The sequence below is a fragment of the Megalops cyprinoides genome, chromosome 5 (genome assembly GCF_013368585.1).
Source record: "Megalops cyprinoides isolate fMegCyp1 chromosome 5, fMegCyp1.pri, whole genome shotgun sequence".
NCBI lineage: Eukaryota > Metazoa > Chordata > Actinopteri > Elopiformes > Megalopidae > Megalops > Megalops cyprinoides.
In genome coordinates, this window is record NC_050587.1 from 12,789,967 (window position 1) to 12,811,371 (window position 21,405).

At 41.7% G+C, this 21,405-nt stretch overlaps 1 protein-coding gene across 2 annotated transcripts in view; it reads right to left on the reverse strand.

Annotated features, from left to right (window-relative positions):
* dym (dymeclin) overlaps nucleotides 1-21,405 on the reverse strand; it is a 105,430-nt gene that overhangs the window by 3,664 nt on the left and 80,361 nt on the right. For both annotated transcript variants that reach the window (XM_036529568.1, XM_036529569.1), the window contains 2 exons: nucleotides 16,371-16,553; nucleotides 11,776-11,889 (listed from right to left, as the gene is read on the reverse strand). In XM_036529568.1, the coding sequence (XP_036385461.1) occupies nucleotides 11,776-11,889; nucleotides 16,371-16,553 (297 nt within the window). The remainder of the gene's footprint in view (nucleotides 1-11,775; nucleotides 11,890-16,370; nucleotides 16,554-21,405) is intronic.

The window sequence follows — 21,405 nt, forward strand, 5'->3', positions numbered from 1 at the left end:
TTCTCAGCTGCATGCCTTTGTTGGTCTCAGGACACCTATCTACCGGAAAAGTACGGAATAGTAAAAGATGATTATGTATATTAGTTACACAGAGGAAACGTTTACTCAACTTCAATTCAAATTAATATGACAAATTTTCTGGCTAGTTTCTGACCAACTTTGGTGAAGTAGAGTTTTCTTTCATGCTTGTGGCAGATTAATCTGTGAAAGTCATCAAACATACTTTCACATAATTAGTTCTCTCACTTTAAGATCCGTAAATACCAATGTTATCATCTTCTGGTAGCTAATCCCAAACACACCTTAGAAACAAAAAACTGAATGGGAATGCAAACCAGACGTCCATCTAAGTAAAAGCATGAATACTACATCACCACATGAAATTACGAGTACAAGCAACCCATATTTTCTTGGCAAAGACCCTTGTCTGGGGTGAAATCTGACACTTCAGTTCTTACACTGTATGCATGTCATGGAACCCACCCATATAGCTCACTTTCTGTAAGGAAATTCAGGTGAAGTACCTTGTTAGAGTACCATTGCTGCATCTGGGATCAAGACCCCTTCTCTGTTCAGGACTTTAGTACCAAACGCATCACTCTAAACAATTTACGCAACCAGAATGCTGACTGTGCCACATAGTCAAACCAAACTATCTTAACTAATCTGCGAGTGCAAAAGCCCCAAAACAAAATGTCTACAGTACTTTTCAGCCAAAGGTTCCTGTAGAGGATGAAAAAGGAAAAACAAAAATGTGGAAGCCAACTCTCTGAACTTTTAAAACTGTAAGAACAATGGAAAATCAGACTGCAGTCCTGTGTGGTATTCTAATACGCTCTTAACCACATGATGCTGTGTTTTCCAGTCAAGGTTTCTGTAAATGCTGTACATTCCAATCCAGCCATGAGTAACTGCGTGATTAACGCCATGTTTAATTAGGGTGTTTTGACTGGACTGCTGCACCAAGATCACGACAGTATAGCTGAGTATGATGTCATGCCATCAACGAGTCTGCGCCAGAAAGTGAGAGATTCTTTAACTCATAAACTGTGACATTCACTAAATAATCAATCCTCACCAAACTATTTTTACTAGCACCAAAACCTAAAAATACCCAGGATATGAAGACTGCTATATGATATGAATGAACTCATAGCTTTTTTACAGTACTTGCATTTAGCAGATGCACTTAGGTTACAATTTTTTACATGTTACCCATTTATACAGCTTAATATTTACTGAGAAAATTATAGGTTAAGTACCTTGCCCAAGGGTCCAACAGCATTGCCCCAGCGGGGAATCAAACCAGCAACCTCTCGGATACATGTCCTGCTCCTTACCACTATGCAACACTGCCGCCCACTCAGGCAGACACATAGGAAGTTTGCACATCACTTGGTATTCTACTCTTTTGCATGATCATACCTACACTGTCTGAGATGAAGTTTCTAAGGTTAAGAATTTCTTAAAGAAAACCATGGGGTGAAATCTCCTCAAAACCTTTTTCACTGTGTCTGCAGCAAATGTCTGCCTTTGCTGCATTTAAAGCCTTTACTCTCGGTACAGTACCCCACTTTCACTGGACTCACTATAGCCGTAGAGGCAGACATTCCAGCCCTCCTGCAAACACACTGAATTCAGCTGCAACACTTACTCTTCAATTTGGAAAACCTGTACTGCTTCCTTCGCATTGTTGAAGATACACATTTGAAGAGGTCAACCCACCAAACAAAACAAACAAAAAAAAAAGTCACCGCATTTGCAACAAGAAGTATTTCATAATTTCAGTTATAGTGCCAAAACTATTTACATGCGCAGCTATTCATCTGGCAACCACTCTTTCCCAGAATGACTTACAAGTGTATTCAATGGGGTTAGGCAATTAGCTGCACAGACAATGAATCATTAGCACTACCCTTGAAATGTAGCGCAATTGTGGGAAACACTGACTCAAGAGGACTGAGTGCTGTCATAGGGCATACATCCTTTAATTATTACTGCCAATTTCCAACCACCAGGTTTGTATGTTGCTTTGCCATTTACCACTGAGCTTTTGTTGGTGTTTTTATCTTCTATGCTTAAACTGTGAAAGATAACAGTTGTAAATCTGCGTTAGTCAGGGAGGGGTCAGTGTTTAGAGAGCCTTGATGTAGTCTGAATATTTGTGTACTGAAAATTAAGTAACAAATTATTCAATTGAAAAATAAATACACAAGTATCTCTGGACTTTAAACATTCCAGCCTTCTCAACCACTCTCTCCAGATCCACTATATTCACAACCACGTACAAAGTTCCAGCCCTCTCACTCCCGACCCAACATAGAGTCAGCCTGTTTTCCACTGACCTGCTGCAGCGGTTTACATGATATATATTCATTTGATTTAGTAGTTTTACATACTGTTCATGTGCAGCTGACCCCAGACCATCATTAGAGCTGAACTCCCTGTATTTTGTTTGTTTGTGAATGAAGGAGAGTGAGATCTGTGGTGATGCTTGCTAACGATGCTTGCTATGATGGAGGAGGCAGTCCTGACACTCACGCATTTGTTATTTCTGTTGCTGAGAGATTGCAATGGAGAGACCACAACAAAAACATTTTGCTAAAAGATGCTCAGAAGGTCAACATTTTCTGGTGTGAAATATCAATATTGTGATCAAGATTGAACTAGCTAGCATGGAAAAAGTACTGAATAACACACATCTTCTGTGCTGTACACATAATACATGCACTTACATCTGACTGCCTCTCCTTGGCTCAGGGCCAAACTAATATCGCATCCTGATTTGGCCAACATACTGTCAGCATGAAATAGTTTGCTGTGGTAGCCGGTCTGGATCACCTGCTGTAGCTGACCTACTGATAAAACATCTCTCAAATCAAAAGTTTGCCTGCAGACAAGTAATTTAAGATTGTTGCATTCTGCTGCCAGAGCGGAATCGGGCAGCTCTGAAGATTTCAGAGGGCTGGTCCCTGTGTTGGTCCATGAAACTATGGAATAGATTTCCACCCTTGTAAAACTGCTGCGTGAAAGAGCGAAGACAAATAGTATGAGGCTGGTGGATGGCACAGAAAGTGGGAAAATTGCATGGCGTCAGCCGAGGCAGTATATAAGACACCACTGACTAATATGGAATGTGACTGTTTTTTTAGACCTCTGTGACAATTGCCCATTGGTGTAGAAGGCATGTGAAGCAAGTCAGTGGAAAAAAACAGCTAAAGACACTTAATTAATCAGACTTAGAAGTGTGAAAAGCACAAAACTATGTGTGAGACAATTTGGGAAGGGGGGTAGTTTCACATCAACTTCAAAAATTCCCTCTACTGTTAAAATCAAAACAGCACTTATGTTTTTCTATCAGCTTATTTTTTAGTCGGTAAACCATAGGGTTAACACAAAAAGTAGCAGAGCGCAGCCTATATTTAGTCTCTAATTCAAGATCTGAGTGGTTTTTAGGGCCGTAATTTGACATGGAGTTCAGGGCTCAAATGATTGCACATGAAGGGGAGGGAAAAGACACAAATGCTCAAAAATGCATGCAAATATACAAGCCAGTGTGGCAGTTCAGTCCTGAGATCTGCATCTCTGCTGACCCCACAAGCTGTAAGATAAAAAACAAAAAACAAACAAAAAAGAAAAATCTCCCTGACGACAGTAGAAATGTCTCTTTGTTAAGAGCTCACTGTGCACATGTTGGGGTGGGCGGGTGGAGGGGGGGTTAGGCGTCCATAGGCCTCTGGAGACCCGGCACAGAACGGACTCCTCTTCCAAGGAGCCAGACTGTCTATTGCTTATCACTACAGAACAAGGCAGCGCTGGCCAAACAATAAATTCCAGAAGCGCTGTTGCTAAAAGTCGTTGAGCCTGATAGCCCGAGTAACAACACGGGCCTGTCTCTGTTGATATTCAAATTGAAAGAGAGAGTGAATGGGCCGGGCTGCTGGCGGACAGGCTGGCTGGCTGGACCTGGGTGGTGCCATTGTCTCCGCCTGGGGGAGAGGGGTGACAGACAGAATAGGGGCAGTCTGGACTAGGCCACTGGGGAGGGAGAGCAGGCCTCCCCAGAGTATATCCACCTTCTGGTTAGCCTTTGTAACAACCACCTCTATAGACCCCAGTGCATTCCTCACTTATTTGTCAAGCTGCCTTTTTACGTATGACGTCTGTCTGCAGATCTGTTTGTTTACTGCGTTTTTAACGAAATAGAAGATAAGGCTTCATTAGCCTCTTCGTGTAACTGATTGTTTTACATTGACAGCAATAGAGAAAGAACAATAAATAAAATATTTTTAGATATTAGATATTTTTATGAAAACATTGCAGGGTGTTGCATGGAAGGTATAAAATGTAAAGAGGCATACAGTATTGACTTATATTCATTCTTCTAGTTAAATTTTATCATAATTATCTTCAGTCTAACCAAGTTTTAAATTCCTCTCAAATCATACTGCTTTACCTTGGTTAGCACTGATAACAGTCCATTTGGCAGGCATAATTCCAATGATTACTTTTTTATGCATGTCCCTTAATACTTTTCACAGGATGAAAAAAAAAATACAAACACAAAATGCCCATACTGCTATACACTGAAGGTTGCACATTAACATGAGATAATTTCCAGCCACCTACTGAATTATAACACGCACTATGGCCCTGTTCACACCTGACATTAACATGCGTCTTGGGTGATCCGATCACAAGAGGACAGCTCTAAATACATCTGTTCACATCTGGCATTAAAATGCGTCCCCACATGCGTCTCGAGTGACCACTTGTGATCGGATCTCACTTCCCCGCTCTATATGCAAATAAACACGTACATCATTTCCTTTTGCAAATGTAAGTTTACGCATCATTTAAAGGTCTGCTTGAGCGATTCTTGTTATGACTGTCACTATGCAGTAATGCGTGTTGTATCTGTAAATGAAAACCTAGTTGACTAGCAAGCTAGATTCCGTTCATCACTGAAATTAAATACCCTTAACTCAGCTGCAGCTGATCTTTTGTTAAATTCTGTTTATCGTTGGAAAAAGCAGAAACACTAGATTAGAACATTTTGAACTTCACTGTATTTGTCTGGCACCTTGCCAGTATGGTTGAATTAAATAGGGTAAGCAAGATATTATGTTTTCTTACGTTATTCACTGCAATGAAAATGTTTCATAATGTAGTTTAATATTAAGGGTGTTTGCTGGTTTGCTAGTGTTGTGAATACATCTATGAATTACTCTTCTTAAACCAATGCGCTCTTGTTATGGAAGAAGGGACATTCTAAAATGCTTAACGTGAAAGGGCTTAACGTGGCTTAATGTTCCAAAACGGCGATCAATGATCACCAAATTTCTCTCGGACATCTCTTGTCATAAACACTTCCACCTGTCAAAAAATCAAAACCGAAATCCTATGAGTATGGACGCTTTTTTGATAGGAAATGGTGTTTATGACATGAGATGTCAGACAAATTTGGTGATCATTGATCGCTTTTTGGGACATAAAGCCACGTTAAGCTTTTTCCTTATAATGGGCCTCAATGGAGAGGAAAACGTAGTGAGATAACGACCATACTCCTAGGATTTTGGTTTTGATTTTTTGACAGGAGGAAGTGTTTATGACAAGAGATGTCCGAGAGAAATTTGGTGATCATTGATCGCCATTTTGGAACATTAAGCCACGTTAAGCGTTTTAGAATGTCTCCTTGATATTCATGACATCGTAAATCTTGACTCCCACAATAGTCTACTAACATTTATTTGTAGAACTACAACACTTCACGTATTATTCATAATACCATTTTTCCATGTAATATATTGCATTACACCTTTGGGGCTTGGAAGCATCTCCAGATCATCGCACTTTAAAACCCTTTCGCACGCAGCTTATTTTTCATGCTATGTAGTGCACATGGTTCATTATGTTTTCATTAGCGTTATTTAGCTTCTCATAGTTTTCAGTTAGCGTTTCCTATTTTTTAACGTTAAATCGCTGTTTCCTCAAAGCTAAAATTAGCTAGATTTTTTTCCAATCTCGTCACTCGTGTTCTAATCACACCGGTTTTAGCTTACGCGCTAAACAGTTAATCACACCGGTGTGAACGCTGTTGGCGTGCGAATGACTATGTTCTTTCGCTTAAGCAGAGGACATCAGTTGAGTAGACGGTCCATCAATGTGGCCCAGGACGCATTTGCGTTCACACTGCTAAAAGAATGTGGCCATATGCGGCCCAGACCACCTCCGAATGTGGTCTGAGCGATCGGATCTCAATGCGTCCTCAATGCGCCTTGGGTGCGTTCACACCTGTACTTAGCGCTGTCCACTTGTGATCCGATCACCCAAGACGCACGTTAATACCAGGTGTGAACAGGGCCTATAATTCAAGACTGCAACAAAAAAGGCTGTATAACAAGGCCAGTGTCCTCCAAATTTTCACAAAGTTAGCACATAAATGATAGTCAATCCTTTATTTAGAGTGTGTATTGCAAGGCAGTCTTTTGTGCATAATGTTTGTATTAATAAACATGACACAAAATCCACATTAACCACGAGTCAGAGTCTGGGAAGTGAAAGTGAGGAGCAAGAGCAGCAGCGAAGTTAGAGAAGAAAAGAAAAAAAAAACAAAATAAGATAAATTAAAAGCAGCCAAGTTTTTGGGGAGATCTATGTTTGACTTCACCTTTCTTTCTTAGTTTGTTGTTTTTACTGAACTGGAAGAAGTCACCTGTCTGAAGACGAGAGTTTGCTTCTTACTGTTCTTTGTGTGCTGTCATTTCCAAACCGCCACATAATGTGTGTCATGATGCTGAATATTAAAAATGTAAATGTATATTCAAATGTACTGTTTGTTTCTTTTCTACCCCATGGTCAAGAACACACCACCCACTTATAACACTATGTCTATGGAAAAGTTAGATTCTATTCCTGATGATCCATTCCTGCGTCAGGATCAGATTTCCAGGAATAATGAGTTGTAAAAATGGTGGCTGCCTGTATTCATATTCCTTTGTTATACATTTAGCAAGCTGAAACTAAACAGCCAGCACCTGCTTGCTTTTTTATGGCACTCAGTGAAATGACAATTGTTGAATATCAATTTCTCATTACATTCATATCAATTACAAAAGGTAGTGAGCGAGGATACTGTTAAGTCTTCAATTCATTAGTCTCCATTTCATCATTATTCTCCTCCTTGGTGCGATGAGTGATTTATTGCTCACTTCCCAAATATAAGCCTGGCTGGCAGATTTTCATTTTGAAACTAATTAAAATGAGGAAATGAATAAAATAACAGTGTGATTATTGTCATGGATGAATTGCGTGAGTGTATGATTGACCTAGTTTCCCGCGGCTGGAGGATGCATTGTGAGGAAGAGAGAGAGCATCATCGCAGCTGAGCTCATTCAACGGAGGGGACAGCCGCGCCCCGGCCGGGCCCTTTCTTCCAGCTCTTATTCATACGCACTAAGATCAAAAGCAGCCGCATCAATCCGCTAGTGTAAAATAACAAAGCCAATTATGGAGCACAGACACTGCGCTAACTACATTTTCAATGGGAATGACCCCCCCTCAATTTTTTTTTTTGGTACTTTTTACAAAACGGCAGTTCCTTTCAAATCAAACCTACATATTAATTTCAGCTGTCTTGGTCCGATATGTGTAAAAATGAGCGCCATACTTAAGAACAAGGGAATGGTTACCGATTAGAACTGAAATGAGGATCAAAGGGAGATAAAAGAGTGCATGTATTTTGGAAACATCTCCCTGAATTCAGGTTTTATCAGGCAGACAAATATGGTAAGGGGAACTAAGACAATGAACACCCAACTCAATGGGAACCCAATCAATTGCATGCACTTGTCTGGGTGCTGAGCCGGTCAAGATCAGTCAAGCACCAAGGAAATGGCCTTACTACAGTCTTCTTGTTGGACGCTATCAGTTGTGACATTTCTGAGTTCCTGCTTCTAAAGGTTTAACTGGAAAGGTCAAGTTTTGGCAACATGGCTGTTACTGATGTCATCATGCTTATACTGCCAATAAGTGGAAAAAAATGACAAAATGACAAAACAAGGATGCAGTGTTTTACATTCTAATTGTCATGCTGCTCCTCACAATTCATATTTACATTATACTCATAAACATTCATCTCTGTGACACAAACAGTGAAGTATAATTATGCCCACAGCAAGGTCTCAAATTGCTATGTTCTGCGCATATTCTTAATTATCCTTCATTTTAACCGATATAATTCTTGGATGTGAGGCACATGCACTAAAGTTATAGCACAATGTTTACGAGTTGTGCACTCATAGCTCTATGTTAGCATAACCTTCTCTTATATTTAATATCTACAAATGCATTTTATACTAATTACATCTGATGTATTTTGGCGAGTCAAAGCCAACTCATCAGGGACTTTGAAAGCCTATTTTTACAAGACGCAAATTTAAGACGGGCTATAACTAACTTAATAACTGATAACTGAACTTATAACTAACTTGATAACTGAGGTCAGAGGAGAGTTCAGTAGTGGCTGGATGTTTTTAGGATTCTGACAGCTCTTCTGGTGAACCTGCTATCACGCTAGTGAAGACAATATCTGAGCCAGCCTCTCATTTGTGACAGCATCCCAGCAGTGGAGGCCTCCGCCAGTATTAGTTTGTTTGAACAAACATCAGAAGCAGGCCCACACATAGATGGAAACAGATCCTGCAGGATTGCGGTGATATTTTTTTTTGCCTAGCAGAAGGCAGCATTATTCACATGGGCTTACTACAATGTTCTACTCGCACTATGGAAACTGTCCACACTGGGGAAATGCTGAAATATGGCAGGATATTGCTGGCCATCACATTCAGATTCAGAGCGCGCAATGATTTTCGTTTTTTCCCTTTGATGTTCGCTTCGTGGTGCAGATTCCAAGTGTCATGCTACCGTGGGCCAAGCGGGCTGCCTGTGATTGAGAATTCCCGCAGAATTCAAATTTATATTGGGCTGCAGCACCGCGTGGACGCAGGCGGCTGCTATGAGCAGGGCCGGTGAAAAGGGAACGGCACTAGGCTCCAAATGGGGATTCATAAGCTGAATACAGGTCTTCACACACTTCTTAGAATTAAATATACCATTCATTTGCTGAACACAGCAGAAGCATGTGATTAGGCCTCACCAGCAGATATATGACCTGTGATGCCTGCAGATGTATATTTCACCACTGATTTATGGTTAGCTCTCCACTTACAGCGAGGTGGGGGGTGCAGGGAATTCTGGGTAATATAATCCGTCCGAGGATGCAATGGTAATAAGGTACTCATGGCAGATTTATTCCTCGCCAAGATCCCATGTTCCCATGACAAAGCGGCACAGCTCCGGCGCTCTCGGAGAAATCTCATTACCGGCGCATATTCGCTGGATGTGAAAGATGGCTGCGCGGGACCAGGGCAGCCATTAATACTAATGAAGACGTTGCCATCTTTAATTACCCTTTATCTTCTCCCAGCCCTCATTCTCCAGCCCAGGTAAGCCCGAAAAAAAAGAAAGCTCAGGCCATTCACCCTGATTGCTGCACCCTCAATTAGCCACTTTTCCAGGGGACACACAATACTATCACCTTGGCGTGAATAATACATGTTCTATTTGTGTTTAAGGCCGTAATCAATATTGGTAAGCTTGCATTTCTCTGCTTGTCTTAATTAAAGTGCAAACTCCTATCAAGTGAGAAACCAGTGTTAAAATTTCACAATTCTATTTCCCTCTCAAATTATCCACTCCATACCCTATTTGCTTTGCGTGGACGATTTGAGGGAATTCCATTTTTCGAAATGAACTAAATAAAAGAACGCAACAATAACATTAACAGATGAATTAGGTGATCATGAAAGTGACCCAGTTTCTATCAGCAAATGAGCATTCTGCTCATACAGTGAAGGAGTCCATGCTCTGTGTGGCTATGAGGGAAGCACTTGAGAAGGGGAAACTTGCTGACCACACATCAGAATCAACAGCCCTGAGTACCATTTAGGTCACTAATCTATGAACATCTCAGCAGGGATCAAAACTAGAGGTGGAAAACATTAGTCAGGTGCTAAAATGTGCATGCTAACTAAAGCAAGTGCAGTAGCCAGTAGCCTAGCACTAATTAGTTTTTTCACTTTTCCCCTTGCCATTTTAATAACAGTCTGAAAGCCTTTGGGGGGGAGGGGGGTAATGATTAATTACAAATTGGACCCTTGTCTTGTTTACGTAAGGAAATTATTCTTAGTTATAAATGAACTGAAATGAAAAAGTATCTTTTGAATCAAATCATCACAGAAAAAAGGTGAGCAAGTGTCATACAAGTTTAGTAGTGGTACATATTTCTCCAAGTAACAGCTGTCAGAGCTTTTGTTTTTATCTTGTGTTTTGTCCGCTACTGCTTTTTCAGAAGTAAAATCACTCACTTGTCCTGATTAATTTCATATGACAATATTGAAAGAAATTGCATCCAAACATCTGATACAATGGATTTGTTAATCTGAATTACAATAATCCACATACAATTTTCACCACAAAGTTTGTGAACAGAGTAATATACACTATCCCCTACTTGAGGATACTGTGATCATAATTATTATTTCATTATCTTGTATGGTCTGGGTTTCAGGAGTGGCTGCATTAATATTGTCATGTTTTGCCAAGCATCATCTTTAGTCCAGTTTGAATGGACTGTGTCCTTGGTTACAAAATATAATTCATTTTTTTGCTGTCCACCTCCACAGTTACCTCCATTTTGGTTTCAGAGAATGATTTTTCTCTTTCGATTTACTTGATTGTTCCTGCCTTCCCACAGGCCATACAGGCAGAGTTCTTTTATGTATTTTTTTCTTCCATGCTCAAGGGAATAAACCACACTCTTTCGGCTTGTTAGGGGTATTGTTTTATGGTAAGCTTCAAAGTGTGATCACTCATGCACAATATTTTGATCAATTGGTTTTGATACTGCAAACCTTCATACCCAAGTGAAACTCTTGATCTATAAATTTAATTTTATGCAACTCGCCATTCTTTGCCCAGACCTTGGAGGAGGAGAAAGGTGTCTAAGAGCGCTTCTGCCAAAGTGTGTGTGTGACATCTGAAAAACCATATAAGGAAATTCCAGTTTTGTATCTGGATTATATGAGGAATTGGATCTTGGACCCTGAACAGCAGTATTGACCTTGAGTATAAATGGCCCCTCTCATACTGTTTGCATCTGTGTTTTCCATTGTTATATTTTGCTTAGTAGTGCTTTGTTTAGATAGCTATGGAAATTGAAACATTAGTAAAGCTCAAAGGAGCTGGGACTTTATTTTCCTTTTTTTGAGAAATGTTGATTTTGGTGAGGTTATGATGTTGACAACTCTCGCAGAGTTGAGCAGCCCTCATTCTCACAGTATGAAGAGACTGATGATTTGTTGGCACTGGTGGTGCATATTTGAGCAATAATTACTTAATGATTTTTCTTTATTTTTGATATTTCTGGTCCTACATGTGTTATTACAGTTCATTCCACTCATTACTGAGGTCATGTTTATGTATATAAAAACCCAAACTTTTTTCTGTCGGATCAATTATCCTCTGGTTCCACAGTCCAGTGGAGTTTCACAGCCACCCCCAATGATAAAATGTGAGCACCTTGAGCATGTGGTCATCTGAATTACGGTATATTAATAATGTAATCAACAATGTACTTTAGAGCCTCAGATGAAAGGGAACGCCAAACCCGTAACACCTTCATGAATGAGACACACTTGCTGACGAATGTCACACCTTGAGCCGATCTTTGGGCAGAGCCACGGCCCCTTTCTTGATGACCTCCTGGACCCGCTCTACGGACAGGTCCGTCCCTGCCTGCTCCAGACGCCCGCTGAAGAATCCTATCACCTGTGGGGGACCAATGAAAGCATTAAACATTATCCTTAAAAGCTTCTATACAGTTTAGCATAACAAAAGAGCCAGCACTGTTCAAAGAGCCAGCACTGTTCAAATTATTTTTAGTGGAAACTCCATTTCGAAGTAGAAATTTTGTATTAAATTTTTGTCTGTCTATAAGACTTTTTTCAAAGCATTCATGTAATAACTGAACACTTTTAGATTACTACATAAGAGACCAATACTGTACCTTTTATTATTTTTAATTGCGGAATACCACAGAAACACTCAGTATATTAGCAAATAATTCATGCAGTAACCTAATTCTATTCCAACACAATCAATGTTTGAAGACTGAACAGAAAAAGCAAGTTGCTGAGTGACCACAGTGTTATAGCGTGTGTATATGTGCCTGCCTAGAGCCTTATTGCCTTATCGCAGACTGGGTCTATGAGACTAGACTACGAGACTAGGCAGTTAGGTCAACTGAAGAGCTGTGAGAGGTTAGCAAGCAACGTAATAAATAGTTTTTCAGTTTACAAAGTGATATTTATTAGGTAGCTAATAAATGGAGGATTAGTTGGCTCATTTCTAAAAGCTACTGTAAACAGCTGTGCATTGAAACACAATCCCTTTGAAAAAAAGTCAACAGTGTAGACAACTACCAGTATGAGAGCATAAGTGTGAGAAGCTACCTACTTAATAACTTTGCACACCTGCCAGATATCTATCTAAGCAGGCAAAGAGTAAAGCACTGCTACTTTTGTAGCTAGCAACTCTTCTACTAGATAGCAACATCATCTTACTACCTAGCTAGCATTACTAGCTGCATGACTAACAATGCCGAAACGGTAGATAATTGAGTCATATTATGTAGCTGGCATGCTTGTCATTAACTTTATTTTTTGTTTTACCTGTGTGGGATTAGGTGTGGAATGTGTTGCTAGTTTGTTTATATTGATGCTGTCTACTGAACTGACCTGGACAGTAACTACGGAAGTCTTACATCTTGTACTTTTCCAAACCAATGCATCAGTGCATCTTGGCAAGGACATTCCTTACTAACAGCACATGCAGACTGAATTCACACTTCCACTAATGTTAATGAATGGGAAAACCTAATTCAATAAATGACTCAGTGCACACCAGACCCACATTTGAACATGATATAGTAAGTATGTGAAGCTACTTGTATGTAGTTTAAAAGCTGGGGGAGACAAGAGCTGATTTATCATTGTAGAAAACCATAACTACAACCATGAGCATAAATAATCCTGACAGATAACAACAGTTTTAGCATGTTTCATAGGCAAGCTAATAAAATGACAAACTGAAACACTAAAAGGCATCAATTCATGTTCGAGAAAAGATGCAACATGCTACAGAAAATGAGGTATGAAATCATCAATTATAATAATGTATGGCTTCACAAAAAAAAAGTTAATTTCACACTGTAATCTACCCAGATGAATGAAAAGGTTGCAACCATATTTCATATTTGTAGTCTAAAGAAATTTTACATCACAATCCAACACTGCACTCACATGAGCTACTCACATACACCCCCCCCCACCACCACCACCACCACCACAAGACACTTCACCCCTTCTATCAAAGGCCACTCTCACGGGATTGCCCTGTCTGGAACATGGGGGCCACAGGACAAATTGCAGCCTTCCTGACTGTGACATGCATGACTATCTCTGCCCTGTGGGTTTCAGCCTGAGCAGAATGGGAGTGGTTTATCGGTTGGTGCCTGTTTGAAAACAATGTCTGTGTTGAACAGAACTTCCCCTGGTAGGTGGTTCCACTTCATAAGGTGCACTAATACTCAAATTGCTGGTTGATAGGTAACTGTCAGAGGATATGCAGTGACTATTCAACGATTGTAGTGGCTTGTTCCCAGTAATCTTCCACCCGCAATATTAGGCTATAGTTGATCGACACAACTGACTGCAAACTGGTCTCCTAGCAACCTGAATTACCAGCACTTCCAGTCATGATCACAAAAATACTGTGCTGGATGTGTATATAAGCACCATATCAGCACCATATTTTATTTCATGTCATTTATTTATCATTGCATCAACACCAGCAGGCATCAGTATTTCCTCATCAGTAGGCACAATTATCTTGACTTCCTCAAAATGTCAGAAACTGGTTGAAAGCATTCTTAAGAATTGTGAATGGAAGTCATTCATGCATGTGTCCCTTACGCATGCAAGATCTGTGTCAGTCTTTCAGTCACGACTTTAAAATTAGAGCAGCAGTGATTCAGTGAATATGTTCATCAGACAAACGCGAGGCGCTCTGCCCACTTAATTCTCCAAAGCCTAATGTGGGAAGGAAGGGTCGGGGGGGGCGTTATATGGAGCCTCTTCCAGCGTTTTGTGGGTGGGCACTCTGGAGTTTGTGTTCGGCACATCAGAGGTGTGCTGTATCACTGACCTCTACGACTGTTACCACGATTCCCATTGGTACCTAATTTAAGACCAAAAACAGCACAGCATCCACCACCACAGTGCTGCAGCATGAGGAATGAGCAAGGCACTGCAGAGAGAGACCGCTGTACTGCTGTCTCCCACACAGCATACGGTACAGTGACATACAGTGGAAAAACAACATCTAGGCGTTTCGCATGAATATTTTACTGACAGTGCTCCATGCAGTGGATTTATGCTTTTCATCAGAAAAGTTCACAGCCATTCTGGAAGCGCATCATTTATGTTCCTGGAGTAAGGTGGAAAAGGGGTGTCAGAGATAAAACCCTGTTAATTTTTGCAGGCTGACTTTAAAATGAAAAATCTTAAAGATGACAAGCAATTGACACAAGCTTTAAGAATTACACATACCGAATTAGAGAATACATAAGATTAAGATAAAACTGGAATATTCGGAAAACCGTACACAGATCCACAACTGATGTAATCTTTTAATTTCCTCTTACCCACGTTTGATCCACCTCACAAGCCTTTGCAGTTTATCACTCAAAATGGCTGTGAAATTGACATGACATGCATCTTTTATTGAATCCAGACAGGGGGAGGCTATGGAGATTGAGAGGGCTGTGCTCCTACAGTATACTTGTATTGATAGGTAGTTTATGATGAATTCATGTTAACAAATATTTTGTAATATATGAAACTTCTGGTGCAGTTGAATGATACTGTATTTTTTATATATTCGAGCTTCTGAAGGTCAGCCTCCTAGGAAGGCATTGGCATGCTACTGTTACAAGATGACAGTTCCCTGTCAAAGGTAATACCTGGCAGCCTGCTGGGGAAATCCAGCATTCCATTCTCTGCATTTACAGGGAATTTTTCAAAGGCTGAACAATATGAATGGCCAACCGGGCATGTGTGGTGTCAGCTGAGGCAAAAGTTCATTTTTCTTTTTTGTTTCTTAGATGGACCTCAGTGCACAGACTATTGGCATCAAAGATAGGATATTGTTAAAGAGGAAATGGAACTGCATCCTGATGTCCTTCAAGCCAACTGAAAAATTTAAAGCATTGACTGAGACAGTGGAGTGGGGGAGTAAAGATAAAGATAAAAACAGAAATTAAAGGAAAATTTTTACTATGATGATCCAAAGTGTAGTGTTCCTGACATATACTGTATATCATAAAGCAGGCTGTACTGGACTGTCTTTGTTGAAACTGGCTAATCAAGTTGGCTGATATAGATACTTGGCATTTTGGATCTTAAGATATTATTTCAGTTTCTCTATTAGGCTAAGCACAGAAACATAACCAATATGGCTGGCTGTTGGGCTGTGCAAAATTGTAAAAACAGCTGGTAGTCAGTTATTCTCATATAGATAATATAGCTGTAATAGTGAACACCGTTTTAAGAACTGTATGTAACTTTAGATACATATATGTGCATGTACATGTACATATATTTAATACACACACACACACACACACACGTTTACACACACACATTGACCATTGCCATCTTAACACCCCTACTGGCGAATGGACTATTGCTGTCTAATACTAAAGTTATACCCAAATTTGCTCTGTGATCCTTTCAAGAACAAGAGCTGCCATGAGTGTGGTACTGGCCTTAATAAGATTCAGAGGTGCCACAGCACTGGTACTGTACAGCAAAGCACATTCCCCTTTAAAAACAATGCAAATATTACCTAACAATCCGATCTACTGCCTTACGACATAACTACGGTGCAATGATATTTCTACACATTAGAGAATTACACATTACAGTTAATCCCTCACCCTTCTGCTACTCCATGCTCTATCCCTTACAACTAACTTGAGCCCAATCCTGCTATAAATCAAACATAATCCTTCATGTAATCACGTTATGTAAAAATGTGTATACAGCCTACTTTCTCCAAGATTACTTATGACTGTCCATCAAACCTGAATACCGAATAAGAAAAAAGCAAGAGTAAGAACCTCACTCTACATCCAATGCTCTCTGTGGTGGAAATAAGCTATTCCTTTGATGCAGACGGCAAAGACTCACTGTGTCGAGGTTCTGCATGATGTCTTGGAACGACGGGTGAGAGCGAAACTGCTCGAAGAGCTCCCTCTTGTAGAGCAGGGCGTAGACCAGGTTGGGGTTGTGGTGCAGCGAGTTGCAGAGGCAGGAGTTGATGATCTCCAGCATCATGCGGATCACCTCCTCAATCACATTCAGATCTTGGGCCTAGATGATAGAGACGACATAGTGCAGAAATTCAATCACTGGGGCGGGTCAGTGATTCATTTTTGGAATGGTGGTCTTGCAAAGCAAGTTTACTGTGCATCACCCTACTATACAATGCTCTTCCTTGTTGAAATTCTAGATCTGATCAGATCTGCCCTTTCGATTTATGTAGGCTCAAAATGAAATACAGCTTTCTGACTCCTCTCAGGCCCTGTGGCACAAGAGAAGCATGTTCCTCCATGGGATCCCTGAGATCCCTAATGGAACTGTCATGAAGCAGACCAATGTACGTATCCAACCAGGGACACTTCAGTAACAATATGAACTCACAGCTGTTACATGCAAAGTCACAAAATTGTTCTAAAAGTAGGTGGGCAGGTATTCTGAACGTTAACATTTTGACTGAGTGTCACGGGCACCCTGAAAGCTCTCAGTGATGATTCATATTCCCCCCAAAGACAATAGAAACTTTCACATTTATATTATGAATATCTCCCGAGCAATTTTGACATGGAGTCCCAAATCAACTCCCTGTACCTATTAGGTTGAGGAGAAAAAACAGGGGGGTTTCCAGAATGCATCCAATGTTTCCTTTTTCTGTTAGTTCCTTGTGAGGCAAAAAAAAAAAAAACGGCCTAGTTTCCAGTAGACCGCTGAATGAAAGAGAAGCTTAAAAATAACACAGGCTTTCTTTTCAGTGGCGACCTTCAGCCGGAGCCAAAGAGGAAGCCAGGGGCACATGGATGTCCGTCAGCGTGCGGGCGCGCGGCGCGTCTGTCATGTTGAGGGATAACCGGCTGTGAAATAGCCATAGAGATGTTATCTGGCCCGAATAGACTTTCTGGAGTCGCTCAGGTTAGATGAGACAACGCTCAGCAGTTCACTGTATGCAAAACAGACGCACATGACACCACTCTCCGTCTGAGAGCCCGGGAGGCTGGGAATTCCATCCATAGGGTGACTCGACCTGCCGCGTTCCCCCTTGGGCTGGCCTGTTAAAGCCACCTTCACCCAGATCCAGAGACGTGCGATCCAAAAAGGGGCACTCACCCCCCACACCGTTCCCATTACCTCATCGAGGATCTGGCCATGTGGCCGCGCAAGTGTTTGACTGCACTCCCTCATCTGTGGTACTAAAAGAGGGTGATTAAATCACTCCTTCAAAGTTGTTTTCCCATGTAATTTTCCCACGTAATAATCTTTCCCCTATTCTCTACACCAATGTTTCAGGTTGGCTTTACATCCACTGCACAAACTTCTTACACTAAACTACCTGAAACTTTGAACTATATTGTACGTGGACATTTGAGGTTCTGCTCAAGAAGTGTGCCTCACAGAAATGACCGACCCTTTCCGTCTAAATGTATGAAATACATCTGTAACATTGGAACACATTAAGGACCTTAAGGATACCGTAGAAGGATACTTTGCATATGGGGTTGTTGCAGGTTGATGTAACCCTCTGGACACTGTAGCTTTAAGCGCTCAAGCCCCCTTTGGTTTTCCCATTTCCACAACACAGGGGAAAAGCATATCTCTACCACTAGGAGCGCTGGACAACCTGGAGTCAAAACCCATGAGGCCGATGTTCTAAATCGGCCTGAACCACCAGCGGTGAGGCAGAGACTGCTAATGGAGTCTGCGCGCCGTGGTGGGGAGCCACTGCGGGGGCTGCCCTGGACAAACAGGAAGCCGGTGGGTGGAGGGCCTGTGGGACTCTGATAGAGTGACAGGGGGACCCGGGGGACCGGACCTGCAAGAGGACAGCCAGCGTCAGCCAGCCCCTGCTAATCGCGACAGACGGACGGACGGATGGGGGCTCGGGACACGTATCGCAGTTCTAATTAAAGAAGGCGTGCTGGAATGTTCTCACGGTGTTCTCAATGGACCAAGTTCATCATTTTTTGGGAAGGTCGTGTTTACAGCCACATCCTCTGGGTCCTTATTTCTCCTATTGTTATTACCTCATGCTATTGTTTGATATTATGAATGGACTTGGTGTTTCAGAAAAGCAAGGCTGAGTTATGGCATGATTAGAGACCATACCATTACATCTTTCTTTTTTCAAGTCAACTATGGATACAGGTAGAGAGTGTACCACAGCATCCAGGTAAAATGCACCTCACGAGACATATAAGCAATTCTGACACTGTACAAGAAACGTGCTTGGGGTTTGGGGTCATACAGAGCTCCAATGGCACAGTACCTCAGATCTGGAAGCTTCTCAGGCCTCAGTCCTGTGTTTGATTAATGGGAGCAAGCCCGAGTTCCACACAGAACAGGGGGTTGCTGAGGAGGCAGCGAGAGCAAAATTGATTGGGGTGAAGATCTCCCGAAGGTTCTGAGCAATCGCAGAGATCATCGAGATAGAGCAGGACAGCTTGATATTACATACTGCGTCTCACATGCTGACTCCATATCGCACGACTCCCAGCTGCCGCTCTGCTGGTGGCAGGTACGCTAAGTGTAACCGACAAGGGAGGGGAGAGATCAGTACAAAATTGGTCCGAGTGGTGAACTAGTTCTGCCAGCCTTCAAGCATCCCAGGCTGGTGATAAGATCTGACTGGGAGACAAAATAGAGGTGAAAATGCCCTCTGAGGCAGGGAGGCAGGCACGCACACCTCCAGATCCCGCCTGCAAACCAACACGGCGCGGCGTGGCACGGTGGCGTCTGGCGGTAACCCGCACAGCGACGGCCAAGCACAACAAAGCGGAAAAATAAATACAGGGCCCTAATAGCCCCGGAGAAAACCGCCACAGAGGACTCACAATGCCAGACGAAGGCAGTTGCGAGGGGGGGAATACGCACTCTCACTCAAAACGCTCGCGGCACACGCACACACGCAGACATACACACACACACACACACAAATAACCAATATCAGCAGGTGATCTGTGAGCAAACAAGTTACATCACTCACTGGGACTTGGCTGTTTGAAAAGGAACTGCTCAAAAACAACAATACAAGTCACCGAAAGGCCATCGTTAAATCGCAAGACTGTCTGACTGCTTGGAGGAAGTTGGCGCTGAGCATGTGGAGCCCAGATTAGGCTTGACGGGCAGGAGCTCAAATTTTTGTCCTTTTAAAGACGCTTCACAGATCTGAGGGTGCAGAGCGCCTCTGGGAGACATGCTGGCATATCAACAGATTCAAGCAAAATAAATCACAAACTAACCAAGAGTAACATAAAGCTGGTAAAGCAGCCATAATAATAGCAACACCTTTAAATAATTACCATCATGCCCCTCAGGCTGATGAGAATTAATGTACTGTTGGTCCACTCACCAGGAAGAAACTTTCCACCGGGCCAGGAAGGTTCACTCTTGACTAAAGATCTCTGAAGCATGGAGAAATTACTGAACACAAAGGTTCTCTCACCATAGGTGCATGTATTACAATAATGACAAGAATATAATATTAGTAAGGGACTATGATCAAAGTAATACATTTCCAATGAAGCATTCTTTCAGGGATACCACTCTTCAGATGCAGCTGTTCCTGTTTCATAACAATTGAGTTCAATATTTACTTGTGCAGTGATGTCTATGCCTGCCAGCCTTTAAGCAATAGCTTTATTTTGCTGATACATTCCTTAGCCTCATCTTAGCTCATATGGCCATTTATACAAAACTGAGCCTTCAGCAGTGGCTCCGAGAGCTCTCCATGCAATAGACTTATGCTGAGGTCAGTTTGGAAGGACAAGAGTGAGGTTGCTTTTAATTACCACCCCTCCCGTCAGGTGCTCTGGTGGGAACCTGCTGAAAACAGAAGGCACACTGACCCTAAAAGACTGACACATTTCATTTAGCTTTCCCAATATCATTGAAGGTGCTAAAATCTCTCATGCCTTTTCTCATATACGCACATGTACTACACAGCTACCAACCCTTATTATTGGTGGGTACATATCTTACTGTGAAGTCCCAGTCCAATGACAGAGTCAAAAAGTGGTGAAATACCTATATTTACAATTCGTACTGCAGGGATTTTAATAGTTGGAACCATTCTGAAACAGAAAATCTTCAGATTACAGCCTCGGTAGCAAACCCTAACTAACATTACCATTAAGTTTAAAGTGCTTTCAGGTGATTTCAAGTGGTGTTTATGAGACAGGTTTGACTTTAAGCAACATGGGTTTGTGCCTAAAAGGTTCTTCTGACAAGTTAAATTGCTCATCTGTTTGTAAACAGGTGGCTTGTTGATTTCAACTGGTTTCAAGACCGCTATGGAGGCTGAAAACAACAAGACTAAGAAGCCCTTTTTATCTAACCCGGGCAGATGACGGAAATATACACTCCATTTCATATCAGACAGTTACGAGCTAAAATTAGCTTTATCATTCGTTTTTATTATGGCCAATTGGTTAACAAGCACTAACTTCATTTTGCTTGCTTGTTTGGTTTTCTCTACACTTCTTCCTTTCAAGGTTCAGAGGTCCCATGCCATTACATCAAACCCACTTTCTCCTTGGACAGTACAAGCAGTTGTGGATGCTTACAAAATTGCTTACAACCAGGTCCAGCAGGTCTCACTGTGATCAGACTGAACCCATTTCAGGTGGATCTGGCATGAAGAGACTGTTAGACTCCACAAGACCATGTTACAGGTTTTTTCACAAAATACTTTCAGAAGTAATACCCAAGCACATGCATTTAGATTGCTCTTCAGGGCCCCATAAAGTCTCCCAAACTCAGCCCATTTGCTTGGTCTAATCCCGTGATCCACGCAGAATTACCCAGACTGGCTACTGATTACGCGTTGGCTATCTTCAGCAGGGCTGTCATTCATGCTAAAGGCGTGGGGAGCGGGGGGGGGGGGGGGGGGTTGACTCAGAGTGGGAACCTAGCT